At 37.0% G+C, this 27,954-nt stretch overlaps 1 protein-coding gene across 1 annotated transcript; it reads right to left on the reverse strand.

The window, feature by feature from the left end:
• On the reverse strand, positions 1 to 27,727 carry YIPF4 (Yip1 domain family member 4). Its single transcript, XM_067703316.1, has 6 exons — positions 27,405 to 27,727; positions 12,143 to 12,296; positions 10,440 to 10,611; positions 8,368 to 8,445; positions 5,063 to 5,176; positions 1 to 1,119 (listed from the first exon to the last, which is right to left on the reverse strand). Exons 1-6 carry the CDS (start codon positions 27,481 to 27,483, stop codon positions 982 to 984), a joined length of 735 nt encoding a protein of 244 aa, XP_067559417.1. The 5' UTR covers positions 27,484 to 27,727; the 3' UTR covers positions 1 to 981.
• Between the last annotated feature and the right edge of the window lie 227 nt (positions 27,728 to 27,954).

Here is a 27,954-nt window from a genome sequence, read left to right on the forward strand (position 1 = left end):
TTATAAAAACAAAACACACAGCTGGGAAGCATTTTATTTTCTTCTACTTCATATAACATTGTTCAGGACCACAAGACTCTAATGGTCTCTTTCCAGCAACTTTTATGACTTCGGAGTACCACTTAAAAATATTTACTGATGCTATAAATATTACTGTTTTTCTACATATTGACAATTTTAATGAATGCCATATCCATCATATCTCTTGCTTTTTTGGTCAGAAAGATAAACAGAAACTTTTAATCAAATGTTTAGACATTCAAAAGTGGTTTTTAAAAGCACACCCAAATCAACCAAATCTACATCAGCAACTGTTATTAGTTTCAATTGTTATTATTAAGAATTCTTAACAAGGACATACTGACTGAAGCATGTATGAGATTTTTTTAATTATATATAATTTAAAAGCAAAATTAAATTTATAAATAAAAAGATTAATGGCCAAATTAAATAAAGTTTAAGCATCAGATTTAAAATATCTTAATTTTTAGGTTATTCAGAAATACATTTTGTGAATAATAAGAATTACTTCATAAATATATATATAAATATAAATATATATCTACAGGATCTGCAATGCAGGAGAAAACCCTTTAAAGAAAAAAATTGCACTTTTGGATTATCAGGATGCTGTCATATTTACCCTTCAAGTGAAATGTAATTACCATTCCAGGTGCTTTTGGCACAAGTTTTTAGGAGAATATTGACACAATCTTAAAAACACAATGCTTTTATATTTTATTCACTGGAATATGATGAATCAAACAGAATTCAGAATTCTGACCAAAAATATTCAGGTAACTGCAATTGCTTAATTAAATACAAAAAAAAAATATTGTTTTAAAAAGACCTTAGACTGCCTTTACATCTGGAACATGTAAAATTTTACCAGCAATACGTTTTTTTCAATCCCCTCAAGCAAGAATTCCCAGCCTACACAGAAAGGTAACATTGTCTTTTTCTACTCATATATGACTTAGATCACACCCCAGTATATAAGGACAAAAAATAAATGTATAATAAAAAGATTGGATAAATCAGGAGAGGCTTTTTGGTCTTGAATTCTTCACCCACTAACAATGAAGCAGCACTGTAGGCAGCCCAAAACACACCAAAGAGCTTTAAAAAAACAAACAAAAAAGACAAAAGGCAGCATATTAGCAAGTTAATTAACATTTTGGGTAACATAAAAATAACATTTACAGTATTTTTTTAAAACAACCCTAACAACCAATTGTAGAAGCAGTAACACTTATTGAGAATGTTTAAAACTTGTTAGGAATATTCATCCTTGCTCTGCTCCCTGACTTCTGCAAATGAAGTCTTTTGTTATCAAACTTGTCTAATCATAGGAATCACCTTGGGTGCCTATTAAAAAACAGAATCCTGGGATTCATTCTAGTTCTCCTGAATCAGAATCTTTAAAGGGAAGAAGGGTCTAATTATCAGACTTTTTAACAAGTGTCCCTGGTGACTTAAGATACGGCAACTTTCGGAAAAACTATTATAGGGATAGGCAGCTGAAAGATATTTGTTTCCTGAAAGAAAACTAATTGATCTTCACAAAATAGAAATTTTTCCTTTTTTTCCCCCAAGAAGTAGAAAAACATATTAAGTGAAAATTTTACACAACATTTATTAAGTATCAAATCATTTTCCCAGGACAAGGTAGAAGTATAGTGTTACATGGAAAGGAGGAAAACCATAACATTTTGGTTGAGTTTTCTTTTTTTTTTATTGTTTGAAAATTTTTCATAATAAAAAAATTTTTTTTGCTTTTTTTAAAAATTGAAGTATAGTTGATGTCCTAATGTATAGCACAGGGAACTATATTCAATATCCCATGGTAAACCATAATGGAAGAGAGTTTTCTGATTATGCACGTGCTTAATTTTTAATTATTTCAACTAGAAATTTATATAATACTTATCAATATAGTCACTGAAGGCATTTTACAGAATAAAATGAAAGGAAGAACTATAACGGTAGAAATCAGGGAAACTATGACAGAAACAGACCTGGCACAGACCAGGGTTTCTCAACCATGCACTAATCAAAATAGTTGTGGGAAGTTGTCCTGTGCACTGTAGGATGTTTAGCAGTATCCCTGGCTTCTAGTCACTATATACTAGTGCCATCCCAGCCCTCCCCATTTGTGATACCCAAAAATGTCTCCAGACATTGCCAAATGTCCTAGGGGGGCAAAATCGCCATCAGTTGAGAACCACTGGTACAGAGGTAAAAAATAAATACTGGCAGACTGACTGAAAATGTATTTGAGATGGTCCGATTTTATATTGTGCTTTTTAAACTAAAAACATACAAAAAAACCTGCAAGATATTTTAAACCTACAAAAGTATAGGGAAATAAATGAAGTAAAATTATAATCAAATTGCATTTGTATGGCATGATTAAATTTTTTTGTAAATAAATGGTTAAAGATTGGTAAGAGTTACAGAGATTTAATGTTAAAAAATGAGTGCTTGTAGATTAAACTGTATTCTAATGCTAGAGTTAAGTGATGAGAGTTTTGCAACATTATTTCTCAGCAAACTTTGGACTAAAACAAGAAACATGTAAAACAGATTGCTACACACAGAAGATTAAATGATTAGGGAAAGAAATGTGGGGAAGAAAATCTAAAGTTTAAAAAGAATTGTATCCTAAACTTTTAATGATATAAAAAAGATTCTTCCGCTTTATAATAAAACATTCACATGTTGCATAAAGAACATTAAGACCAATTTTCAGTTGAACTCAATGACTAAAAATAACCAGAGGACAGTTTTAGCAATTTGGGCAGTAGTCTCAGAAGCATTCAAACATGCTTTAACCCAAGTAAAACAACACACAAGCAGTGATCCTGAATGATTCAGTAAAGTGGTATGTTCACTAAGGCTAGATAATTAAATGCCAGCATGGGGCTAGCTCTTGTACTGTAAGACTTTTAAACTAAGTGCTAATAATGACAATTAAAAAAATATTTAGGATTAGAGGAAAGAAAGCTCTTCTCCTTGGTCTCTAAAGTGTTCAAACAGTTCAAACATACAGAGATGTTCTCAAAATATTCGATTAACATTTATAATAATAACAGCTACCACTTTGCCTACTCTGTTAAGCACTATACTAGACATTATTTATACTTTAAAATCCATAACAAACCCTAAAAAGTAGTTAAGACTCCCAATTTGCACAGGAGGGTACTAAAAGATATCTCCCCAAGGCAAACAGCAAGTAAGTGGCAGAACCAGAATCTGAATTCAGAACTGACTGGTTCCAAAATCCAACTCTTCTCAATACCCAAGGCTTATATAATGTCAGTATTAGCCTGTAGTTACTCAATTCTAAAAGGAATAATTTTATATTGGAATTAGTAATAAACTTTAAGTAAAACCAAAACTCATAAAAGTTACTCTACTTAAAAATTTAAGTCGAAGTTCTATTTTCCATAAAGAAAAAAAATTATATTCACTATGCTATATACATACATGTGTTAGAGTGGTCATTTATTTCCAAAAGTTGTTCAAAATTAATAAATGCCAAAATTTAAGTTCAATCACTACTCATTAATATTTAATATTATCAGTAAATGTTTAAAGTGGGTACATATGTTAATATAAGCTTAACACAGCACAAAGAAGTCCTGATCTCTGCAACACAGAAAAGCCAATTTATTAGAACCATATATATCATATTTGGTAAAGAACTTACTATTCAAATGAGTGACAATTATTAAATAAATGTCCAGTCCCAGTGGAATATTATTTTATTTATTTTTAGCGAGGTTTTTTTTTTATTGGAGTATAATTGCTTTACAATGTTGTGTTAGTTTCTGCTGTACAATGAAGTGAATCAGCTATATGTATACCTATATCCCCTCCCTCTTGGACTTCCCTCCCACCCCCCTTCCCAATCCCACCCATCTACGTCATCACAGAGCATCAAGCTGAGCTTCCTGTGCTTTATAGAATATTCCCGCTATCTATTTTACGCATGGTAGTGTACATATGTCAATCCTAATCCCCCAATTTGTCCCACCATCCCCTTCCACACCTGTATCCACATGTCCATTTTCTACATCTACGTCTCTATTCCTGCCCTGCAAATAGGTTCATCTGTACCATTTTACTAGATTCCACATATATGCGTTAATATATGATATTTTTTTCCTCTTTCTGGCTTACTCCACTCTGTATGACAGACTCTAGGTCCATCCAGATCTCTACAAATGACCCAATTTCGTTCCTTTTTTATGGCTGAGTAATATTCCATTGTACATATGTACCACATCTTTATCCATTCATCTGTCGTTGGACATTTAGGTTGTTTCCATGTTCTGGCTACTGTAAATAGTGCTGCAATGAACATTGGGGTACAGGTGTCCTTTTGAGCCAGTGGAATTTTAAATAAATACCTCCCACAAAATCTAAGTCAGATGAACTAGAAGAAAATTTTAACATTAAATTAAAAAATTCTCTGAGTGTAATACCCCAAGGTCTGATTTGCTCTTTGTTCTTTATTCTGCCATAGACATACATTATAATTTATGGCAATTAAAAGGGGAAAATAAAAGAAATACAACTGGTATAATTAGTGAGTAAGGTCCCTGTTCCAAAACACTACGAACTGTTTGATAAACAGTTATAGATTACAAGATTCTTAGCCAGAGAACTAGTACAGTCAGCTCTTATTACCTGTGGGTTCTGCATCCACGGATTCAACCAACTGTGGATCGAAAATATTTGGGGGGAAGAAAAAATACCAGAAAGTTCCAGAAAGCCAAACTTGAATTTGCTGCACTACAGACAACTATTTATATAGCATTTACATTGTATTAGGTATTGTAAGTAATCTAGAGATGATTTAAAGTAGATGGAAGGATATGCACAGATTACATGTAAATACTACACCATTTTGTACAGGGAACTTAAGCATCTGCAGATTTTCTTGTCTGCGGGGGGGTCCTAGAACGAATCTCCCATGGATACGGAGGGACAACTGTATACTTTTTTTTTTTTTTACTGGGAAACAGTAAACTACTTTTTATAACACACTACTTACTTTTATAAGTGTAGACACCACTTCAAATGATCCAACCACCAAAAGTATAGGGGCTATTACAATGAGAGGAAGTAATGAATATCCTATAACTCCAAGAACTTGGCCATATGCAACCTGTGAATTTTCAAAATGTTAAATAAATATCACAGAAATCAAGATACTTATTTTAACCACTATTAAACATCATATATACTTTGTTGTACTTACATAAAGGTGAGAATTAAGAAAAAAGTATCATACCCATTATATTTCAAATTATCATATAGTCTCATATTCGTGGACAAGGTCAACAACCCACCGTGATTTCAATTATCAATTCTGATAATACCCAAATCTACATTTCCTGCCCTCTCTCTTTTGAGCTTCAGACTTATATATCCAATTACCTTGAGTATATCTCTTAGTCACTATTTCCCTTGTTGTAGAAGGAGTATTTAAAGGAACCACAACCATCTTATTTTGATGAAAAATTCAAGTCTAGAGAAGCTAGATGTGACAAATGCAGACTAGAAGGGAAGGGAGAGAAGGTAGGAGGACTGAAGAGAGAAATATTTTTTAGTGGCTACTGTGTGCCACACTCCGTGATAGAGCTTCACATATTGTGAAGATCAAAGGCACTAACAACCCTATGTGGTATTACTGTCCCCATTATGAAGAAAGTGATTCCAGAGAGACAAAGAGCTTTGTTCAGGAAAGCAAAGCTAGTTGGTTAAGAGTTCAAATTAAGATCTAGGTCTTTTAACTTCTCTATCAACAGTCCTAAATTACCAAAACATTTAGTGACACCTTTTTTCACCTAAAAATTATATGAGGTTTTGTCTAGAATGTAAGAAATAATATGCAAACAAATGTCGCTGTTAGAATTATTTTAAATTTTCATAAGCAGAGTGATAAAATTACATAGATAAATGTTATTCTACATTTATTCAAGAGTTTTAAGTTAAGATGATGGATTGAGTGCATATATCTAATACCATTCCTTCCTGAAACTCCATTAAAAGGGAAGGAAAAAAGGAAACTCCTTTTTATAAGAAGCATAAACAGGAGATTAGAAGACAGGACAAGAGCAACTTAATTTTGGAAACTGGAAAGCAGAAGAACAAGAGCTTGGTGGAGACCTTTCCATCAAGTATGAGAAAAAGGCTCAAGAGTTCTGCATTTAGCATTCAGTGTTCATAGAGCAAGCCTGATATGAGTCAGCACCCACATGATATAGTAACTCTGCCTGGCATCCCTTGTGCTTTACCCTCTTCACAGAGAGTTGAATTCCAGAGTGCTGGAATTCCTAGGTTTATAGTAATTCATAAAGTCTAATTTAATGGAGCAGTGATTCTCAAGGTGTGACCCATGGACCTCTGGGGGTCCCAGAGACTCTTCTTAAAGACTGGAACGTCAAAACTATTTTTTGTAATAGGAGACTTCCCTGGCGGTCCAGTGGTTAAGACTCCACGCTTCCACTGCATGGGGCACAGGTTCAATCCCTGGTCGGGGAACTAAGATCCCACATGCCACAAGGCACGGAAAAAAAATAAAATAAATAAAACTTAAAAAAAAAAAAACCCAGGGCTTCCCTGGTGGTGCAGTGGTTGAGAGTCCGCCTGCCAATGCAGGGGACACGGGTTCGTGCCCCGGCCTCAGAAGATGCCACATGCCGTGTAGCGGCTGGGCCCGTGAGCCATGGCCGCTGAGCCTGCGCGTCCGGAGCCCGTGCTCCGCAACGGGAGAGGCCACAACAGTGAGAGGCCCGCGTTCCGCAAAAAAAAAAAAAAAAAAAAAAACCCCACAAAACTATTTTTTATAATAGTAATAAAATATTATTTGCCTTTTTAATTGGGTTGATATTGGTACTAACAGAACAAAAGCAATGGGTAAAACATGCTGCTTTAGCACAAATAAGGTGGCATGAAACATACTAGTAGTTACTGTGTTCTTTACTACCCCACACTCACAGGAAAAGAAGAAAAAAAGCCAGTTTCACTTAAGAATGTCCTTAATGAAGCAGTTAAAATGATTAATTTTATTAAGCCTCAACCTTTGAATATGTCTTTTTAATATTCTGTGTAACAAAATGAGAAGTACACAGAAAGCATTTCTTCTGTATCTTGATTCAATGGTTATCCCAAGGAAGAGCATTTGTACAACTGTGTGAGTGAAGAGTTGAATTAGATGCTTTATCCATAGAATACCACTTTTACTTGAAAGAACAACTGAAAGACAAACTATGATTATTCAGAGTTAGGTACTGACAGGCAACATGAATGAAAATGAAAGAAGTGAGCCTCTTATTTCAAGGAAAACTGACAGTATTTCTTCCAAATTACAAAATTTCTCTCAAGCAAAAAGTAGAATTTTGGAAAACTTGTATCCAACACTCTTATCTTGATAGTTTTCCAATACAGATTTTTCTGATGAAATAGGTGGTGATATTAATGAATGTGATTTTCTGACATTGTACAATAAAACGAGTCAACATTTGGAAGATCTACAAAGCTCAGGGAACTAATGTTTTCTTAGTAGATCGTGCATGGGTAAAAAGATCCATCCAAAGGGAATTTCAATGATACAGTGTATAAAAAGTTCACTGATATGGTTTGAGATTCCTCACTACAACGAACCTTTAAGAAAATATTACTTGTTGAGTGTTGATGTAGTATCAGAGTAGAATAATCATAATCATCCAAAACATGTATTAAAATACTCTTCCTTTTAAAATTATATACCTGTGTGAGGCCTTATTTTTTACTTTAACCAAAATATAGCGTAACAATTGAATGCAGAAAGCAGATATTAGAATACAATTTCCACTAACCCAGACATTAAAGCTACTTGCAAATATGTAAAACAATACCTTTTTCTCACTTTGTTTTGAAAAATAGTTTTCATTAAAATGTATTTTTTATGTCAAAATGTATTTGGTTTACTTTTAGTTTTAAATGAATAAATATATATTTAAAATTTTTATTTTAATTTCTAACATGGTAAACATCAATAAATACAACCTACAGAAAGAAACCTCTTTGGGGACCTGAGATCAAAAAGTTTGAGAACTGCTGTAACAGAGAATAAATTGCATGCTTCCCTAAAAAGCTATACATTATTTATGAGTGAAATTGGATTTTCTTTCCTCTTTATTTCTCATAACATTTATACTAATATTTACATCACCTTAAAAGAAGTAGCATAACTTAAAAGCAATTCTCGGACAAAAAGCAGTTACAATGAACATAGCTACTGATACTACCTGCAGTATCAAAAATAAAGCTTACCATAAAAAACAAAGGCTATTTTCAAAATTAACCACTTACTTCTCCACCAAGAACTCTGGCCAGTAAGAAAATTGTTAATGAACCAAATATCCAAATGGTTATAATCCATGAGACCACCTTAAGAGAAAAAAAATTCATGCAGTTATTATCTGTGTACCAAATAAGCTGATAATTTCCCACGAACTCAATCCTCTACCATATATTTTGGTATACCCAACTTCAGGTCATAGAGAGTTTGGGTTCCCAGGTAAAACTTAATAAGAATATAAATGTGTAATGTAATTTTACATCCAAACTGAAAATTTAGCAATGATCAATTGCCTAAGGAAACCTTAGTATTTTATGATATATAATAAAAGAACTGCAAAGAAAGACCAAACTGTTGACTCCCAACCCCTGCTTTATAGCATTTTGGAAGGTAAATTCATCTGTGAAACAAGTTACCAGTCTTCTCAAGAGGTCTCTAAAATTTACATTAATTACACATTTATCCAAGTAATAGAATGTGGACGATACTTCACACAATTTTAACTCCTGAGACTTGACATAGTAATGATATATGCATATATTTCCAAGTTCTGTCTGCTTGGGGGGGTCTAGAAATAATGACACCCAGTAGCAACATAAGCACACTTATTGCCCAGATCCTGGTTTCTAAATATTCCCCAAAAGGCACTAGGACTCCCTAGAAAAATGACTGATTCTGGGCTGGGACAGGGACAATACAAGGTGAGCCCAGAACACTCTGTGGAGTCAGAAAGAAACGAAGTACTCAAAAAAGATGGGGATATGGCAAAAGGATACAGAAGCTAACCTGAAGGCGCTCCCAATGGCTAAAACTGCAACAATCTGAGCAATAAAATAAATGACAGTATTGTATTATAGTCCAGAAAATAAAATAAATATCCATGAGTCCATACTGACAAAAATAAATGAATGATTAAGTAATGACAAAGAAGCATTCTATGGAGATAAGAATCTTCTGTTTTTAGCCTTAGAACACTTTGTTCAAATGAAAGATTATATAAAATAGATAAAATTCATATAGAGATGTTCTACATGAAGGGTTGGTGGTGGGTAGGAGACCAGACCCCCATTCAACTTCTTCAATGGTCCTTATACTTGCAACAGAATACTTGATATGAACTACTGATCCAAGGTAAATACTAATAGGACCAGTATTATATAACGTTAAGGGTCTTGCTATGGAGAGAACACTCTGGATTATCTGGTGAGCACTAAATGTAATCACAACTGTCCTTTAAAAAAGGAGGCAGAGGGATATTTGACTACAGTAGAGAAGGCAATGTGACAAATGGAAACAGACTGCAGTGATGCAGCCAGAAGTCAAGGAATGTTGGCAGCCTCCAGACATGGGAAGAGGCAAGCAACAGACTGTCCTGGAGCCTCCAGAAGAACCAGCCCTGCTGACATTTTGATTTTAGCCCTTTAAGACTCAATTTGGGTTTCTGACTTTCAGAACTGTCAAAGAATAAATCTGCATTGTTTTAAGCCACTAAACTTGTGGAAATATGTTATAGTACAAAAGGAAACTAATTCATTTCCAAATCACTCTGTGGTAAAGAGTTATTTTTTACTCCCCTAAAGCCTTAAACTAGGGATGAGGGAATGATATGCATGTGCCATATTTTGATGATAGAGATAAAGCCTCTGAGAATAGGACAAAGTATTATATAAAAACAAAAACGGATGGAATTCTTGTCATCATTTATTAAGAAGCTTACTTTAAAAAACAGAACTAAAAATGAATAAAAGATAAGAACATGAGTATTGTGTTTCAAACTCTTTATCCTTGGGAGAAATCAGAAAGGGTATGGGCAGCTGGGAGCAGTCCCAACCATTTTACCCACTTGCCATACAAATACTAATACTTTTTATGAGAATGATGGTGTAGAAGAGTTTGGAAATCATTAATCCAAGGCACTCCCCACTTATTTAATTAAGAACAGCTTGTAGGGATAAACAAGTGAGAAATAATGGGTAAAGCTAAAGCATTTCTCAAACATGAAGTACTACAGTTAATATTTGGCTATTTTCAATTTTAAAACTCTTAAACTATTTAGAATTTGTGAAAAGTAAGATATACTTACCCTAAACTGTCCATATAATGATATCATGGAAAAGAAAAGAACAACAGCCAGAGGACCCCAAAAGTCAGGATTGTCTCTCACCACTTGCCTATTAAAACCAAGTGATGGCATTGGCATCAAAACACATCGAATTTTGTAGTAAATATCCTTTAGGTCGATATCCAATTCTTCCCTATAATTTTAAAATAAGAATTCTTAAAAAGCACACACTTCTGAATACTGAGACAGTTGCAGCAGAATTTAAGAAAAGTTTAAATATAACATTACAGTCACCACAGATCAACAAAACATTTGCATTTGAAGTACCACATTTCACTGGTTCCATGATGAACATTTTTATCATTTCAACATCTCTAAAGTTGGGATGCATCTCACAATAGCTGGTGTCTTACAACTGCTGTCAGTCTGGAGTGAAGCCAAGTGCTTCCAAGATCTGCCTTTCCTTTTGCCAGTCTCCTGGAGGCACTATCAACTTGGGACTTTAAATAAAATTCTCTGCTTGAGACTTTTTGGGACCGTACTGATAAATCAGACTGCAATCCTATATTCTCACAGACACTTTTTCTTCCAACACCCCACCCAGTGCCAAACAGACAAGCAAACTTCCTTGCTGTCTCTCTTTGTATGGTAGGTTATTTCTCATTTATCCTTACACTAAGGAGATAAGATAGCCCTTTGATGTCCTAGCTTTATGCTGTCTTAGGTACTTTTTCTGTTTTATCAATAAACGTGAAATAACTGCATCTTATAATCCATACCATCTTAGATTTGATGAAGTTCGGTATATTAACAGTTAAGAAACAGGATGTTTTAGCACTTGATCTACCAATAATTACTACAGAGAATAACTTGGTAATACCTTGATTTTACAAAGCTATAGGTTCTTCTTTCCAAAATTGTTAAATTCTTCACCTTTTTTCCCCAAGTGATACATAATCACTTAAAAATTTTCAAGTACTATGAAGAAAGTGAAAGTATCCCTATAGTCCTCCCAGTGGTAGCTCTAGAATTTCTATATAGGAGAGAGTTTGGAGGGGTAATCTTTTTGGAAATCTTAAACTGAACTTCCACAGCACGCACCCAAGCACCTTGCTTTTTTACTTACATTGTATGTTCACTTCAGATATCTATAGACCCAGGTAAGTCCTAACAGTTTGGAGTATATTTGTGTGTGATATAGGATTATGATTCTTTTAACTTTTGCCATTCAGTAGGTTAAAAATATTCTCTCATTATTTCAGTTTTACTAGTTACAGTTGACCTGGAACAACGTTGGGGTTATGGGTACCACCCTCAAAGATCCACATATAATTTTGACTCCCCCAAAACTTAACTAAAAGCCTACTGTTGACCAGAAGCCTTCCCAATCACATAAACAGTTGATTAACATATATTTTATATGTTACATGTACATCTACATATACTTTCTGCATTCATGACATACCTTTTTCTTAATTTTTTCGATACTTCTAGGCTGCATGGTTCGTCTGCGAGTTTTTTCACATTGTTGCAAACTCAAAAAAATTCCCAATGTATGTATTAAAAATAATCCATGTCAACTATAACAGTAAAACTGAAAATAGCTAAAACTTTTGACCAAAAAGGTTAAGATTTTCTATACCTGTCTTAAACAATACGAAAAAATACAATCATCCCACAGACTAGCTCTAAAAAACCAAAAAATACATATTATTTTTACATACAAGAGTGGCTTGTTATCTTCAGGGTCATCATCTTCAACTTCCAAAAGCCAGCCATATCCTCTTTGTCTCAGAAATGTAGTAGCTGTAGACTCTTTGATAAAATCTCCACCAAGGTTTAACTTGACATCTGGGGATGCTATTGAACCACTGAGATCTAAGGAGAAAAGAGGACAAAACTATAAACCAAGGTAAAATGTGTGAATCCTAACCAACACGAGCATATATCCAATTAAATAATTATCACTTGAAGATCTCTACATATGAACATCTGCTACTGTATACAATCTTTGTATTTTATAGTTGACAGTGATAAAAACAAGACAGCAGGCCCAAAATGGAGTCACTTATGCTAAGTATCATGTCACCAAACCAAGACTTAATTACAGTTTTGGCCTCTCCCAGAAACAGAACCTTAAACTAGTGAATCAGGAATCACCTGGTCAGCACTAGTGAAGTAATGTGCCTGAAAGACCCCTGCAATCTCCTAAAGGAAAGTGACCTTGCCATAACTAATCCACTTTTAGCTAGTATAACTTCCTTGTCCCACTTCCTTCTGCCTAAAGCCTTTCGTTTTGTACAGCTCCTCAGAGCTCCTTTCTACCTGCAAATTGGAATGCTGCCCATTTCATGTATCACTGAATAAGCCAATAAAATCTTTAAAAGTTACTCAGTTGAATTTTTTTTCAGTAATGATATCTAAAAACCACTTTTTACTTTTACAACAAGAAAATGAAAACAAGAGAGGTGAATTCACATGAAAGGTTTCACATCTAACTAGCTAGCCTTGTACCAGAATCTAGACTTAAAACTGTAACTTTAAAATTTAAATGGAAGATATATACAAAATATATTACAGGATATCACTTTGTTTTTTTTGTTTGTTTGGTTGGGTTTGGTTTGGTTTTGGCTGCACTGCGAGGCTTGCGGGATCTTAGTTCCCCGACCAGGGACTGAACCCAGGCCCGGCAGCAAAAGCACGGAGTCCTAACCACTGGACCCCCAGGAACTCCCAAGAGGATATCATCTCGGAGTCCCTTCATTATTATGTACATTATGTGCTTCAGAACAAAGTGATGTATAAATTCTCTTTAAAGGCATTACATATTTATATATACAAACCATTAGACATAATTATTTGCTAAAGGAAAACCGCAGATAACTTCCCTTACTTTTTCATATATTTATTCATACATTATTTCTTTTAAAACTAAATATCTATGCTAAGTGCCTCATATATTAATGCTTAGTTTTGGATAAATCTGACTAGTAAGAGTTTCCTACTATTTCAGCTAACTTTTTTCTTTATATAATTACATCATTTATCTTTAGTTTTGGCAAAATAAAGGTTGTTGGGTTTTTTTAGGTCAATTCTAAAAAGCAGTGAAGGGCTTCCCTGGTGGTGCAGTGGTTAAGAATCTGCCTGCCAATGCAGGGGACACGGGTTCGAGTCCTGGTCCAGGAAGATCCCACATGCTGCGGAGCAACTAAGCCCGTGCGCCACAACTACTGAGCCTGAGCTCTAGAGCCCGTGCACCACAACTACTGAGCCCGCATGCCACAACTACTGAAGCCCGCATGCCTAGAGCCCATGCTCTGCAACAAGAGAAGGCACCACAATAAGAAGCCTGCACACCACAACAAAGAGTAGCCCCCGCTTGCCGCAACTAGAGAAAGCCCGCGTGCAGCAACGAAGACCCAACGCAGCCAAAAATAAATAAATAAATAAATTTACATAGATAAAAAAAAAAGCAGTGAAGAGACTCTATTATCCACGTTACAAAATAAATTCCACTCACAGTCTGTACCAGTGCCTTAGAGGTTACAGATAATCACAGTAGTACATATGTCAAAATTTCTGGTCAAAAAAAAATTGGGACTAGTAAAGGACTTGATTGAGGTCATACAGGAATTAATAAAAAAACACATTTGTAGGACCAGACAACATGCACTAGTAAACAACCATCAATGTTGTTAACTAGAAGTCAAAAGACTGGAGTGATACTTTAGAAAACAATTTCGGCAACAGCAAACCAGAACACTCAACACAGACTCTCCTTTCCTGGAGATCCTATACAGTAGAACGAAGAGCTTAATTTGCACATTACCCTAAATTCTAGGTTAGCTTTTGAGAACTGCCATTAAAAAATTCTGGCTTAAACTTCAATCAGTGAGTGGATCAATTATGAGTCACATAACGATCTGGTTCTGACAACTCCTGCAATTAATTATAATAAAGTTTGCATTCTGAAGCTAAGTCCTAGCTAAGCTACTAATTAATACAGCAAATCATTAATGCCTTCTGGTCTCCAGTTTCCTATTCAAAGTTCTTTCCAGGTTTAACATTACATGATTCTAAAAAGCTTTTATAGTTTAGTTAATTCATCTAGAGATAAAATGCAAGTACTTTTGAATTCACTGTCCTTCCCTACTTAAAGCTTAAAAATAGTCCCTATAGATGCTAATTGCCATAGAATCTTGTGATTAAAATATTCTCTCAAAATTACTTTCTGCTTCTTTGTCATACTCTAAGTTGAAAATGAAAGAGTTGAAACTTAACTAAAATTCTACTTCCAACAGGTACAAAGAGTGTCTTTCTTGATTTAACAAGAGGAAAACTTAGATCAGGAAGTCATTAGTAGAGCAGTGACATTAAAGGTTTTGGAATTATAAGGCAGGAAAGGACCTTAACAACTGTTCCCTGGCCTCTAGAAAAGACTGCAGTTAAAGTCCTTAATCTAAACCAAAAAAGGATATATAAATTATAGTGCTAAGGAGTGCTGTGAGAAAGAATTGTATATGTTTAGGAGTTTTTCATAGCAGGGATGCAGAACCTCAAAAAGACACCTTTAGCTTATAATTTTGTAGTGTTTTCCATTCTATGCAAAGAAGGAAAATATCATGGACATATGGTAGGAGAATGCTAGAAACAGCAGTCTGACAAACCATCCAGTTCCCCCAAGACACAATTACATGTGTTAAAAATAAAGCAACTGGGCTTCCCTGGTGGCGCAGTGGTTGAGAGTCCGCCTGCCCATGCAGGGGACGCGGGTTCGTGCCCCGGTCCGGGAGGATCCCACGTGCTGCGGAACGGCTGCGCCCGTGAGCCATGGCCGCTGGGCCTGTGCGTCCGGAGCCTGTGCTCCGCAAAGCGAGAGGCCGCAGCAGTGAGAGGCCCGTGTACCGCAAAAAAAATAAAATAAATAAAGCAACAGAAGGGCTTCCCTGGTGAGCCATGGCCGCTGAGCCTGCGCGTCCGGAGCTTGTGCTCCACAACGGGAGAGGCCACAACAGTGAGAGGCCCACGTACAGCCAAAAAAAAAAAGCAACAGAAAAGTAAAAAAACTCAGTAGTTAGCCTAACATGTGATCAAGCTAACAGGTAAAAAATAATGTCGGAAAACAATGAGAAATATTAAAAAAAAAAATAAGGGGGGGGGGTGTGTGTGTCACTCCAGGAGCACAGCTGTCTTACATTAAACCACGGTAAGAACCAGCTTGCTTGATCGTCAACTCTAGGACAGGTGTCCAGAATTATAAAACACTGATCTTAAATTAATCCTTTCTTACTACACTATAATATTCTTGTCATTTTCTAAGTAAAAAATAACATAAAGATAATAATAAATGTAAATGGTTTTAAGAGGAAATAATCTTTGAAAGAAATCTTAAAAATGTTTCCACTACTGTTTGGGTTCAGAGAGAGGAAAGAATATCAGTAAGTTTCAAGTTTTATTAAAAGCCACCTGGAAAAACTGCAGAACAAAACTTAACAGTAATCTTCCCTCCCTTTCAACTCAAGTGTATTACTGGGTGAGGGATCTTTTCTCTGAATCTTCTCCTCAGCCTGAGAACTTCACTTTGAAGAATTCAGTCAGTGTAGTATGAGAGTATACTCAGGGTGAGATTTACTGATCTGCCCCTACAAAAGTTCTAGATTTCTATGAAAGAAGAGTAATCTGCAATGAACATGAACATTTTGTTGGTACTTGCCAACTTCTTACATAACATGAATAAGCGTTTTCTTACTTAACAAGCAACCAAGAGCAAGGACAAAAATAATTCCATTTTATCTGAATGAAAATGAAATGAAATCCATGTGTGCTTAAATCTAAACCAGAATTGACTATTGTGCAACAAAATAAAACAAGCACATGTTTCATACTAAAGGGACAAATTCCACTGTTCCATTTTAGTTATAAAAACATTTTAATGCGTATATAGGCCAATGAAAGAGCTCAAGAAACCAACACAAGTATATAATGATTTTATAATTGCTAGACCTATATTGGAGTTGATTATGTTACTCCATGAGAAAAACTTTTAAAGCCTTGTATAAAATTGTGTCCTAGGTTTTATATATATATATATATTTATATATATATATATATACTTTTTAATTTTTTATTTATTTTTGGCGGTGTTGGGTCTTCATTGCTGCGCGCGGAAGCGCCTTCTCTAGTTGCGGTGCACAGGCTTCTCACTGCGGTGGCTTCTCTTGTTGCAGAGCACGGGCTCTAGGCACACGGGCTCAGCAGTTGTGGCTCACGGGCTTAGTTGCTCCGCGGCATGTGGGATCTTCCCAGATCAGGGCTCGAACCTGTGTCCCAGGCATTGGCAGGCGGATTCTTAACCACTGCACCACCAGGGAAGCCCCTAGGTTATATTTTTATTCATATCATTTTGGTTTACGATTTCAGTAGCTTTACTATTCAATATTGCCAGTTAATTTTCATATTGCACATAATATTAATTAAAATCAATTACATCTCCTGAGCCTACCTTTAGAAAAATCAAATCCCATTTTGGCATAAATCAGTTATCTAACAGAAATTTCTTTTATTTGCCTTATGAGTCTTTTAAGTTTTATTTTGAAATAATTATAGATTCACAGGAAGTTGCAGAGAGGTTATATGCACCCTTCACCCTGTTTCCCCCAATGGTACCATACCATCATACGTACTATCAAAACCAGGACACTGACACTGATACAGTTGATAGACCTTATTCAGATTTTACCAGTTTTAAGTGCACTTATTTGTGTGTATGTGTGTATAGTTCTATGCAATTTTACCACATTTATGGATTTGTGTAATGCCTTACAAGTTTAAAATTTATGAAAAGAAATAGATTAATTTTTTTAAAAGATAAATCTTGCTTAACTACCTTGTTTTCTTCCCAAGAAAGGTTGACTAAAAAGTCATTTTCAATTTTCAAACACAGAAGAAAAGCTATTCTTGCACCCATTATATATCATATATTGTACTTCTTGAGCACATTGTATAGAAGATACTTGTGATAATATCTATCTGGATATAATTTTTTAAAAATCAAGTAGGAAACTTTTAAAGAGGAAAAACTAAAGATTCCTCTATCAACACTACTAAATTATATTAGAAGTGACATCTTTCCTGGGGAGGGAGAATGTCACACAAAGTAGGCTAAATGGACACCTTAACAGAGTAACAGAAAATTATTGTTTACTCAAAAAAGCCTATTAACACAAAAATTATTGCATTATTATGTCTATAAATTACTGATCACAATAAAGTATTATGAGTTGTATATACTATCATTTTTATATAGGAGTGTCTTAGTCTGTTTAGGCTTCTATATAACAAAATACCATAGACTGGGTGGCTTATAAACAATAGAAATTTGTTTCTCACAGTTCTGGAGGTTGGAAGTCTAAAGTCAGAGTGTCAGCATGGTCAGGAAAGGGCTCTCTTCTGGCTAGCTGACTTCTCCTTGTGCCCTCACACGGCAGAAACGGGTAGGGAGATCTGTGAAATCTTTTTTATAAGAGCACTAATCCCATTTATGAGGGCCCCATCCTCATGACCTAAGTACCTCCCAAAGGCTCCACTTCCCCACTGGGCATTAGGATTTCAACATATGAATTTTGGGGGACACAAACATTCAGACCATAAAAAGAGGTAAAAACACTGAGGAAGGCTGAGCTCAAAAAGCAATATATTGAGCCCAGTCCTCTTCTGTAGACTTATACAATCAAGTGTCAGTTTAACGTTGTAGTTATTTCAAAAGCATTTAAAACTCAATATTCCAAAACTGAATTCTTGATAGTTAAGGTCTTCCTCCAGTTTCTTATTTCAGTGAATAGTACCACTAATCCCATCCAGCACTGTAAACCAGAAGTTTAATTATCCTTGACAATTTCCTTCATTCACATGCTCCCCACACCATTCAACCACAACTAAATTCTATCGCTTTTACCCCTAAATATTTTTTGAACCTGCCCACTTTTCTCCATTTCTACCACCTGCACCATGCTCGTGCAAACTAACATCTCCTGTCTGTATGACTATAATGGTCTACTAACTCCTCTCCCTAGTCATTCTCTTTCCAATCCATTCTCACCTATAGGCAGAAGAATATTTTTAAAATGCAAATCTTTCACTCTCCCGTTTAAAATCCTTCAGTGGCCTCCCACTACTTTTTCAGCTCAAATCTAACAATCTCTACATGCCCTATCTACTTCTCCAGAACAATTTTCTGCCTCCCTACCCACCGTGACCCTATGTTCTAGCCATATTAAGCCTCTCAGTTCTTTGAATGAACCAGGATCCCTTGTACCTCAGGGACTTTGTACCAGGCTGTCTCCCCTAACTTCAGATAATTAAATGCCACCCATTCTTCAGTTCCTAGATATACTTTGTTTTTAATATATAAATTTATTTATTTTATTTATTATTTTTGGCTGCACTGGGTCTTCGTTGCTGCGTGTGGGCTTTCTCTGGTTATGGCGAGCAGGGGCTACTCTTCCTTGTGGTGCAAGGGCTTCTCACTGCGGTGGCTTCTCTTGTTGCTGAGCACGGGCTCTAGGCAAGCAGGCTTCAGTAGTTGTGGCATGCGGGCTCAGTAGTTGTGGTGCACAGGCTTAGCTGCTCTGCGGCATGTGGGATCTTCCTGGACAAGGGCTCGAACCCGTGCCCCTTGCATTGGCAGGCGGACTCTCAACCACTGCACCACCAGAGAAGTCCCCTAGATATACCTATTTAAAGAAATTTTCCATGATCTTCCTGACTAGATTAGGTTCCTTTCATAGTCCCCTGGACTTTTCCTTCATAACATTTATCACTGTTTATAATAATGTATTTGTATGATTATTTGGATAATGTCTGTAAGTTCGCTGATGGGAGGAACTAAGGTGTGTTTGTTGTAGTTTTGTTTTGAACACGTATCTCCAGTACCTATAACAGTGCCTGGCCCATAGTAGGCAACCAATAAATGTGTGCTGGTTGGATGAATTAATTAATATAAGGGCAAATAGTTCCACAGAGCTTATATCAAGAAGAGACATCAGAGGTTTTTAATAAAGTAAATATACAAAATCAGATTTGCATTGTGTAAACATAATCTTAGCTGCACTGTGGAGGGCTGATTTAAGTGGGGGAGAGATTTGAGGAGGGAGTATGGTCAGCAAAAAGTATAGATGAGAAATGGAAAGGACTTGAACTAAGGCAATGTCAGTAGAAAGGGAAGGACAGATTAATTACATAGCTATTCTGGAACTATTCTGAAATAATTTGATGACCAACTGAATATGAGAAAGTGAGAGAGAGACTAGAGACAAGTTTCTGGCCTTTGGCAAAAGGAACTATATCACAAACAATAAGTCATTTTCACTTTAGTACCTTTCTCACTTTCAACATTGGTTAATTAATCCACCAATAAATATTTAAGGATTACTTATTTCTATAATGCCCTGAGAGTGATATAAAGAAGTGAGATACTTCAAGGAGTTCAAAATCCAACTGACAGTATATCCAAGCAATGGAATTTTATTCAGCCAGAAAAGGAATGAGTTACTGATACATGCTGTAACATGAATGAACCTTGAAAGCATTATGCTGAGTGAAAGAAACCAGTCACAGAAGGTCACATATTGTATTACCCCATTTACATGAAATATCCAGAATAAGCAAGTCGATAGAGACAGAAAGTAGATTAGCGGTTGCCAGGGACTGGAAGGCAGGGAGGGAATAGAGAGTGACTGAAAATGGGTACAGGGTTTCTTTTTGGAGTGCTGAATATGATACAAAACCCTACTAGTACTGTAAAACACACTCTTGTGTAGGTAAATGACAATGCCTATTGCCAACAGATCATAGGTGCCATAGGAGTAAAGAGACCTAAGCTATCAAAGAGGTGGTCAGGAAGGCTATGTGGAAGTAGAACTGGAATCTGGCCATGAGAGATAAGTGGATGAGCAGAGAAGGAATAAGAAATCATTCCAAAGATGGGAGAAAATATCTGCAAATGATGCGACTAACAAGGCCTTAATCTCCAAAATATACAAACAGCTCATGAGGCTCACTATCAAAAAAACAAACAACCCAACTGAAAAATGGGCAGAAGACCTTAATAGACACTTTTCCAAAGAAGACACACAGATGGCCAGTAGGCACATGAAAAGATGCTCAACATCACTAATTATTAGAGAAATGCAAATCAAAACTACAGTGAGGTACCACCTCACACCAGTCAGAATGGCCATCATTAAAAAGTCTACAAATAACAAATGCTGGAGAGAGTGTGGAGAAAAGGGAACCCTCCTACACTGCTGGTGGGTATGTAAGTTGGTGCAGCCACTATGGAACAGTGTGGAGGTTCCTCAGAAAACTAAAAATAGAATTACCATATGATCCAGCAATCCCACTCCTGGGTATATATCCGCACAAAACTGTAATTCAAAAAGATACATGCTGGGACTTCCCTGGCAGTCCAGTGGTTAAGACTTCGCCTTGCAATGCAGAGGGTGCAGGTTCGATCCCTGGTCAAGGAGCTAAGATCCCACATGCCTTGGGGCCAAAAAAACAAAACATAAAACCGAAACAATATTGTAACAAATTCAATAAAGACTTTAAAAATAGTCCACATTAAAAAATCTTAAAAAAAAAAAAAGATACATGCACCCCTATGTTCATAGCAGCACTATTCACAACAGCCAAAACATGGAAACAACCTAAATGTCCATGGATAGATGAATGGATAAAGAAGATGAGGTACATATATACAATGGAATACTACTCAGCCATAAAAAAGAATGAAATCATGCCATTTGTAGCAACATGGATACAACTAGAGATTATCATACTAAGTGAAGTAAGTCAGAAAGAGAAAGACAAATACCATATGATATCACTTTTATGTGGAATCTAAAATATGGCACAAATGAACCTATCTACAAAACAGAAACAGACTCTCAGACACAGAGAACAGACTGGTTGCCAAGGGGGAGAGGGGTGAGGGAGAAAAGGACTGGGAGTTTGGGATTAGCAGATGTAAACTATTATATATAGTATGGATAAACAACAATATCCTACTAGCACAGGGAACTGTATTCAATAACCTGTAATAAACCATAATGGAAAAGAATATTAAAAAGAATGTCTACATGTGTATAACTGAGTCACTCTGCTGTACAGCAGAGACTAGCACAACATTATAAATCAACTATTCTTCAATAAAAAAGAAATAAAATTTTTAAAAATAATAAAGAAATCATTCCAAGGAAAAGAAAGGGCAGAGACAAAGGCATGGAAGCCCAAGGCTTATAAAAGGCACAGAGTTCAAAAGTTGTGGAAGATAGGTTGGGGACAAAGTGTTAAGAGAATAAATATCAGGCAAAAAAAACCCTAATATTTTTAAACTTGTCTTTATAGGTAAGTGTTTCTTTATGCATGTTCTGTGGAATCTGGATCCTATGAGATGCCCTCTACAAAAAGCTTTTGATATTCACTAAGTTTGGAAAACCCTGCATACTACAACCTCCATTTGGAGTTTCAGAACTAATATTGTCATATTAAAGGGAATTCTGCATTAAGTTAACTTAGCTTAACACATTATTTACCCAATTTTTGTCATGCAACCTTGCCCCTTTGGGAAAAGTGTTTCCCCTTTGGGAAACACTCCTGAAGGTCCTTCTGTAGATGATAGGAAGCAAGTCAAGTTCCAGCAGAATGGTAGGAATTGCTAGATGCTGAGGAAACAGGAAATAAGAGATAGTTTAGCTGTGAAAGTAAGGAAAAAGGGAAGTAGTAGATTTAATTAAAAATTCTGTCAATTAGGAGGGGACCTGTGAGTGATGATCGTGATGGAAGAAACAGAGGAGAAATAAAAAATGCTAGAGAGAAAAACAAAGAAAGGTTCCAAAAGAGGCAAGAAGATATGCGAATAAAAGCACTAGTAGAGACTTATCCTTGGAAAGGAAGAAAGGTTTCCTTTAAGATTTGGAGGAAAGATGAATGTTTTGATATACATAAAATGATCATTAGAGGGAGAAAAATATGAGGACAGGAAAATGGCTATTGGGTGGCTTAGATCATCTTTCTTGGTTAGTTGTCTCTGTTCACGCCCTTTCCAACCACTTGTTGGACTTCTGTTGAATTAGTGTTGGCTTCAGTTCTAGCAGCACAACACCTTTATCTTAATCAAAAAGTATCATGTAGTCATCGAACATTTATTAAGTTCCTGCTATATACCAGGCTCTGTGCTAGGCAGTGGGTATGATACTGGTAGACAGTAAAACACAGCTTCTAACCCCAAGGGGCTCATGGTCTAAATCAGCATTGTTTAAGGTCTGTGAAGATTGAGAAGTATAAAATACAGGGACTGCTTCGACCAATTATTGCATTTGCATAATTTATAAGTGAATGCTCTTCCCTTTTTTCAACCTGAAGAACTCCTTTTCCTTCAAAATGTACCTCATCTGTCTCTGAAGACTTCCTTGATCCCTTCCTGCAGTTAACCACTTCCACCTTTGAACCTCTTTTTTTTTCAATTAATTAATTTATTTATTTATTTTTGGCTGCACTGGGTCTTCGTTGCTGTGCCCGGGCTTTCTCCAGGTGAGTGGGGGCTACTCTTCACTGTGGTGCACGGGCCTCTCATTGCAGTGGCTTCTCTTGTTGCGGAGCACGGGCTCTAGGTGCGTGGGCTTCAGTAGTTGTGGCACGTGGGCTCAGCAGTTGTGGCTCATGGGCTCTAGAGAGCAGGCTCAGTAGTTGTGGCACACGAGCTTAGCTGCTCCACAGCTTGTGGGATCTTCCTGGACCAGGGCTCAAACCCATGTCCCCTGCGTTGGCAGGCGGATTCTTAACCACTGAGCCACTGGGGAAGTTCCTGAACCTCCTTTTTATAGCATTTATTATGTATGATGAATTCTTTAAAATCCCATTCTTATTAAGCCATTTCTTGGTTAGGGACTTCCTCATATACAGTCCCTTGCATATGGACATACTCCATCCTACATATACAAAACATTACCTATCTTTCAAATTTTGGCAAAATATGACCAATATTAAATTGTCCCTGATCTTCTAGCTATAAAAAATTTCCTCCTCTTTTTGTTGATCTTTCATAATATTCTAAATCAGTGCCTCTCAAGCTTTAATGTGCTTATGAATCACTTAAGGATGATCTTGTCAAAATGTAAATTATGATTAAGGCAGATTCTGCATTACTAGAGCCCAGTAATGCCAATGCTGCTGGTCTGTGGAAATAAAGCAGGCAAAGAACTACTTATTTGTGTGACACAAAATAAAGTCAAAGGACTGTCTTAAAGACGTCTATATTATACTTAATGGTATCATTACTTTTTTTTTTTTTTGGCTGCGTTTGGTCTTCATTTCTATGTGCGGGCTTTCTCTAGTTGTGGTGAGTAGGGACTACTCTTCGTTGTGGTGCGCGGGCTTCTCATTGCGGTGGTACATTCTTGCATTTATACACATGCATTTCATTACTGCTTTTGGATGTAGTTTTACACCACAGAACTGAATATAAAGTCTGGATTTCATTATTCGTTTATTTATTCATTTACTAGCTTATTCACATAGTCTACGTTCTTTTTTTTTTTTTTAGTCTACGTTCTTTTAACTTGTACTTATGGACCTTGCTTTTATACACGTTACCTTAAGTAATTTTCACAATATTCTTATAAGTGTGATTTTCGTTTTATGGATGAAAATGTGAGTTTATAGAAGCTATGTAATTTGGCCAATATCACATAGCTTCTGTAAGAGTCAGAACTTTAACTGAAGTCTTCTGGCTCTAAACCAGTAACTTTTTAGTTATACCATCCAAAATGTGCTAGGTTTTATAGTCCCAAGTATCAATGTCATAGGAGATAAAAGAAAGCAGAAATCATTTATTCCTTCAACAAACAATTACTTTGTGATGTTAATATTCTGGGTTCTGTGCTAAGTGCTGGGATATAGAAAAAATTAGGGACATTTCTGTTTCTGAGGAACAGTTAAGCAAAGTTTCAGCAAGAAAGGAGTATTTGAATTCAGCCTTAAGTTTCATCTTGGGGGTTTCCCTGGTGGCACAGTGGTTGAGAGTCCGCCTGCCAATGCAGGGGACACGGGTTCGTTCCCCGGTCCGGGAGGATCCCACATGCCGCAGAGCGGCTGGGCCCGTGAGCCATGGCCGCTGAGCCTGCGCGTCCAGAGCCTGTGCTCCGCAACGGGAGAGGGCCACAACAGTGAGAGGCCCGCATACCGCAAAAAAAAAAAAAAAAAAAAAAGTTTCATCTTGGGGTAAGAAGGAGAAAAGCATTCTAAGCATGAGGACCTTGATACACATAGGTTTGGAGACAAACACCAAGGCACATTTTAAAACAAAGGACATGTACAAATTAGTAATGATAAGTATCACTGAGAAAGAGACTTGGACAGAATCTAGAAGCAAGGTATACAATAAAACCTCTACAAGCTAAAAACATCCATGGTTAGATAAACACCGTAAGAGGGGAAAAGCAAGAATTTACATGACACGCTTAGAAACTAGAGAGGAAACTTGGTGTTGCAGAGTCAAATGTTTATGTTAGAGAACAGTAAAAAAATAACCGTGGCACCAATTAATAATGAAATCCAAAGCAGCAGCAACACTGCTAACAAATACTGAGCACTTAACTCTTCTAGGTGTACTAAGTGCTTTGCATTTGCAAAATGTTTGAGCACTTGGGTATTATTATTCTCATTTTATGTATACGAAAACTGAGGTTAAGAGAGATTAAGTAACCTGCCCAACATCACAAAGATAGTAATTGGTAAAGACAGGATGCAAATCCAGGACTCTATACTTCAGATACATTTTTCAGTTTACAAAAATATATGTCAGACTCATCATGGTTTAGTATAAAGAAATCTTAGGAAACAGAACGCTAGCTCTTAATTCCAGATCCTTCATGTGGAGGTTACTGAACTTCTCTAAGCCTCAGGTTCACTAGACCTAGAGTCTGTCATACAGAGTGAAGTAAGTCAGAAAGAGAAAGACAAATACCGTATGATAACACATATATATGGAATTTAAGAAAAAAAAATGTCATGAACAACCTAGGGGTAAGACAGGAATAAAGACACAGACCTACTGGAGAACGGACTTGAGGATATGGGGAGGGGGAAGGGTGAGCTGTGACAAAGCGAGAGAGAGGCATGGACATATATACACTACCAAACGTAAGGTAGATAGCTAGTGGGAAGCAGCCGCATAGCACAGGGATATAAGCTCCGTGCTTTGTGACCGCCTGGAGGGGTGGGATAAGGAGGGTGGGAGGGAGGGAGACGCAAGAGGGAAGAGATATGGGAACATATGTGTATGTATAACTGATTCACTTTGTTATAAAGCAGAAACTAACACACCATTGTAAAGCAATTATACCCCAATAAAGATGTTAAAAAAAAAACCACAGGAATAAAAAAGCTCAGCAGGATTCTTAGAAAGATCAAACAAGCTGTTTGCTTAAAATACTGTAAATTTAAACTGTATAATGTTATAAACTTGAGGGTATTATTATACAAATATCTATCCTTGTCTGTATATCCCTGGATATACAGGGAGTCTATACAATCTTGGAGGCTATACGGAGAAGTCTGAATAAATCTTACGGATTTTACTTATTCCAGGTTTCTTGGTTTAATATATGGAGTCAATGGATTTGCTTGTTATATTATTGTCAGATTTCTTAGGCATATTTAAGAAAGGTAATTCCTGGAGGAAGTGGGGGTATTAGAACTATAAACACAGATATATAAGTCTGAACAAACATCAGGTTGTGATACTCAATTTTTTGTGTATACAGACAATTTTTCCTTAAAGTCTGGAAAACTATGGTTGGTTATTCCTCCCCAAGCACTAGGCTACCAAATGTAGATGAAACAAACTAAAATATTTTGGGTTGCTATATTTCACCAAATTTCCATATTACATTTAAATGTATCAGCTATGTTCTCTATGATAAAAATTGTATTTTGCATTTTAATATAACCAAAACTACAGTACTATTTTTGTTTTTAAACAACGCCATTCAAAAACCAATACGAGGAAAGCAAAACAGAAAAAGGGAAAGCAAGCTATATTAACTGATGCATTACAAAACTCGATTTCTCAGGAAACACACTAGGTCCTTCTCTAGAATGAAATTTCTATAGTTAAGTATAACTTATTTTTCCATATCCAGCACTTAAGTCTGGTCACTGGAAAATTACTGGTACACTGGTATACAAAGTCTAACAAAAGTAGCAGAGAAAGATTTCAGTTACAAAGAGTCTGGTAAAGTACAGAGGAAAACAAATTCTCCCGTGCTGTAGAAAAATCTCTCCGGCACAAATGCTTCCTCAAAACAGTACATAAGGAAATCTGGAAAGCAACTGAAACTTCTTGTAATCCAGCTGGGTGTTCCCAAATATATCTGGGTCTACTTCTCTGAATATTGAGGTCAAACACCATAAAATAGGAGGAAAACTGTAACGTTGGCAAGATACCAGGTTCCATAAAACCCACAAACTCCTCGAGGGAAGTTAGTATTAGCAGCGCCTAATTTAATCTCAGCAAAAAGTTATGTGCTGATAAATAACAAAGCAACAAGCTCTCGTTCCTCGTTCTCATTCTTTGACACCTAGCCCGGCCAATCTAACCATCCCTTTCTGAGCAATGCCAAGTCACTTTAGAAATAAAATCTTGGGGTCCCGTGGGTGCCCTCGAGGTGGGTAAGTTCGCCAGAAAAACCTGCCACCAGACGGTGTAGCGAAAACCAGAAGCTGACCGAGTCACTTGGAAAGTTCCCCACACCCCACTCTCGGCCACTCGGGCCTCTGGGAAGGCCCGGCGGGAGCAGAGGGCTCGAGTCCCCCATGGGTCAGCTTCTTGCCCGTCCCCACCGGGCCACAACCGCCTCGGCCCCAGAAAGACACTGCCGCGTCCGCCCGGCGTCCCCCAGGGCGACTCACGGGGCTCAGTCTCACCTTCCGCGTCTGCTGAGGAGACAAAGGTGAAGTCCCCGTTAGTGGGGGAATACGCAGGGGGAGGGCCCGGCGGCTGCATCTCGCGGCCCCACCGAGCCCGCGGCGGAGGAGGAGGCTGTGGCTGGGCCCAGGCCCCAAGGCGGCCGCGGCACCGACCAGCACGCGCGCCCCACGGCGCGACCCGCGAGCCGAGATATGTAGGCTGGGAACGAGGCCAGAGACGAGCGCAGCTGGCCGGGGGGCTGCCCCTGAGGGTCCCCCACCAAAGTCCTCTCGGTGGCTGCCGCCCAGAAACCACAAAGCCGGCGCCCTGACAGGACCATAACAGTGACAGCGTCGCTGCGATTGGCTCTTTGTAATGTACTCGCCCATTGGCTCCCGGAGGAAGGTTCTGATTGGCTCTCCCTGTTGTTAATTCCGGAAGTTTACCCAGGACAGGAAGTTCACTTGTAATTCGTGGAAAGCTCGAGCTTCCCGGTGATTTTTGTTTCCGTTAAGTCTATTCTCTTGTGGCCTTTCTTTATTTCCTCTGCTTTTGTTAACTGGGCGG

The sequence above is a fragment of the Pseudorca crassidens genome, chromosome 14, assembly GCF_039906515.1.
Source record: "Pseudorca crassidens isolate mPseCra1 chromosome 14, mPseCra1.hap1, whole genome shotgun sequence".
Lineage (NCBI taxonomy): Eukaryota > Metazoa > Chordata > Mammalia > Artiodactyla > Delphinidae > Pseudorca > Pseudorca crassidens.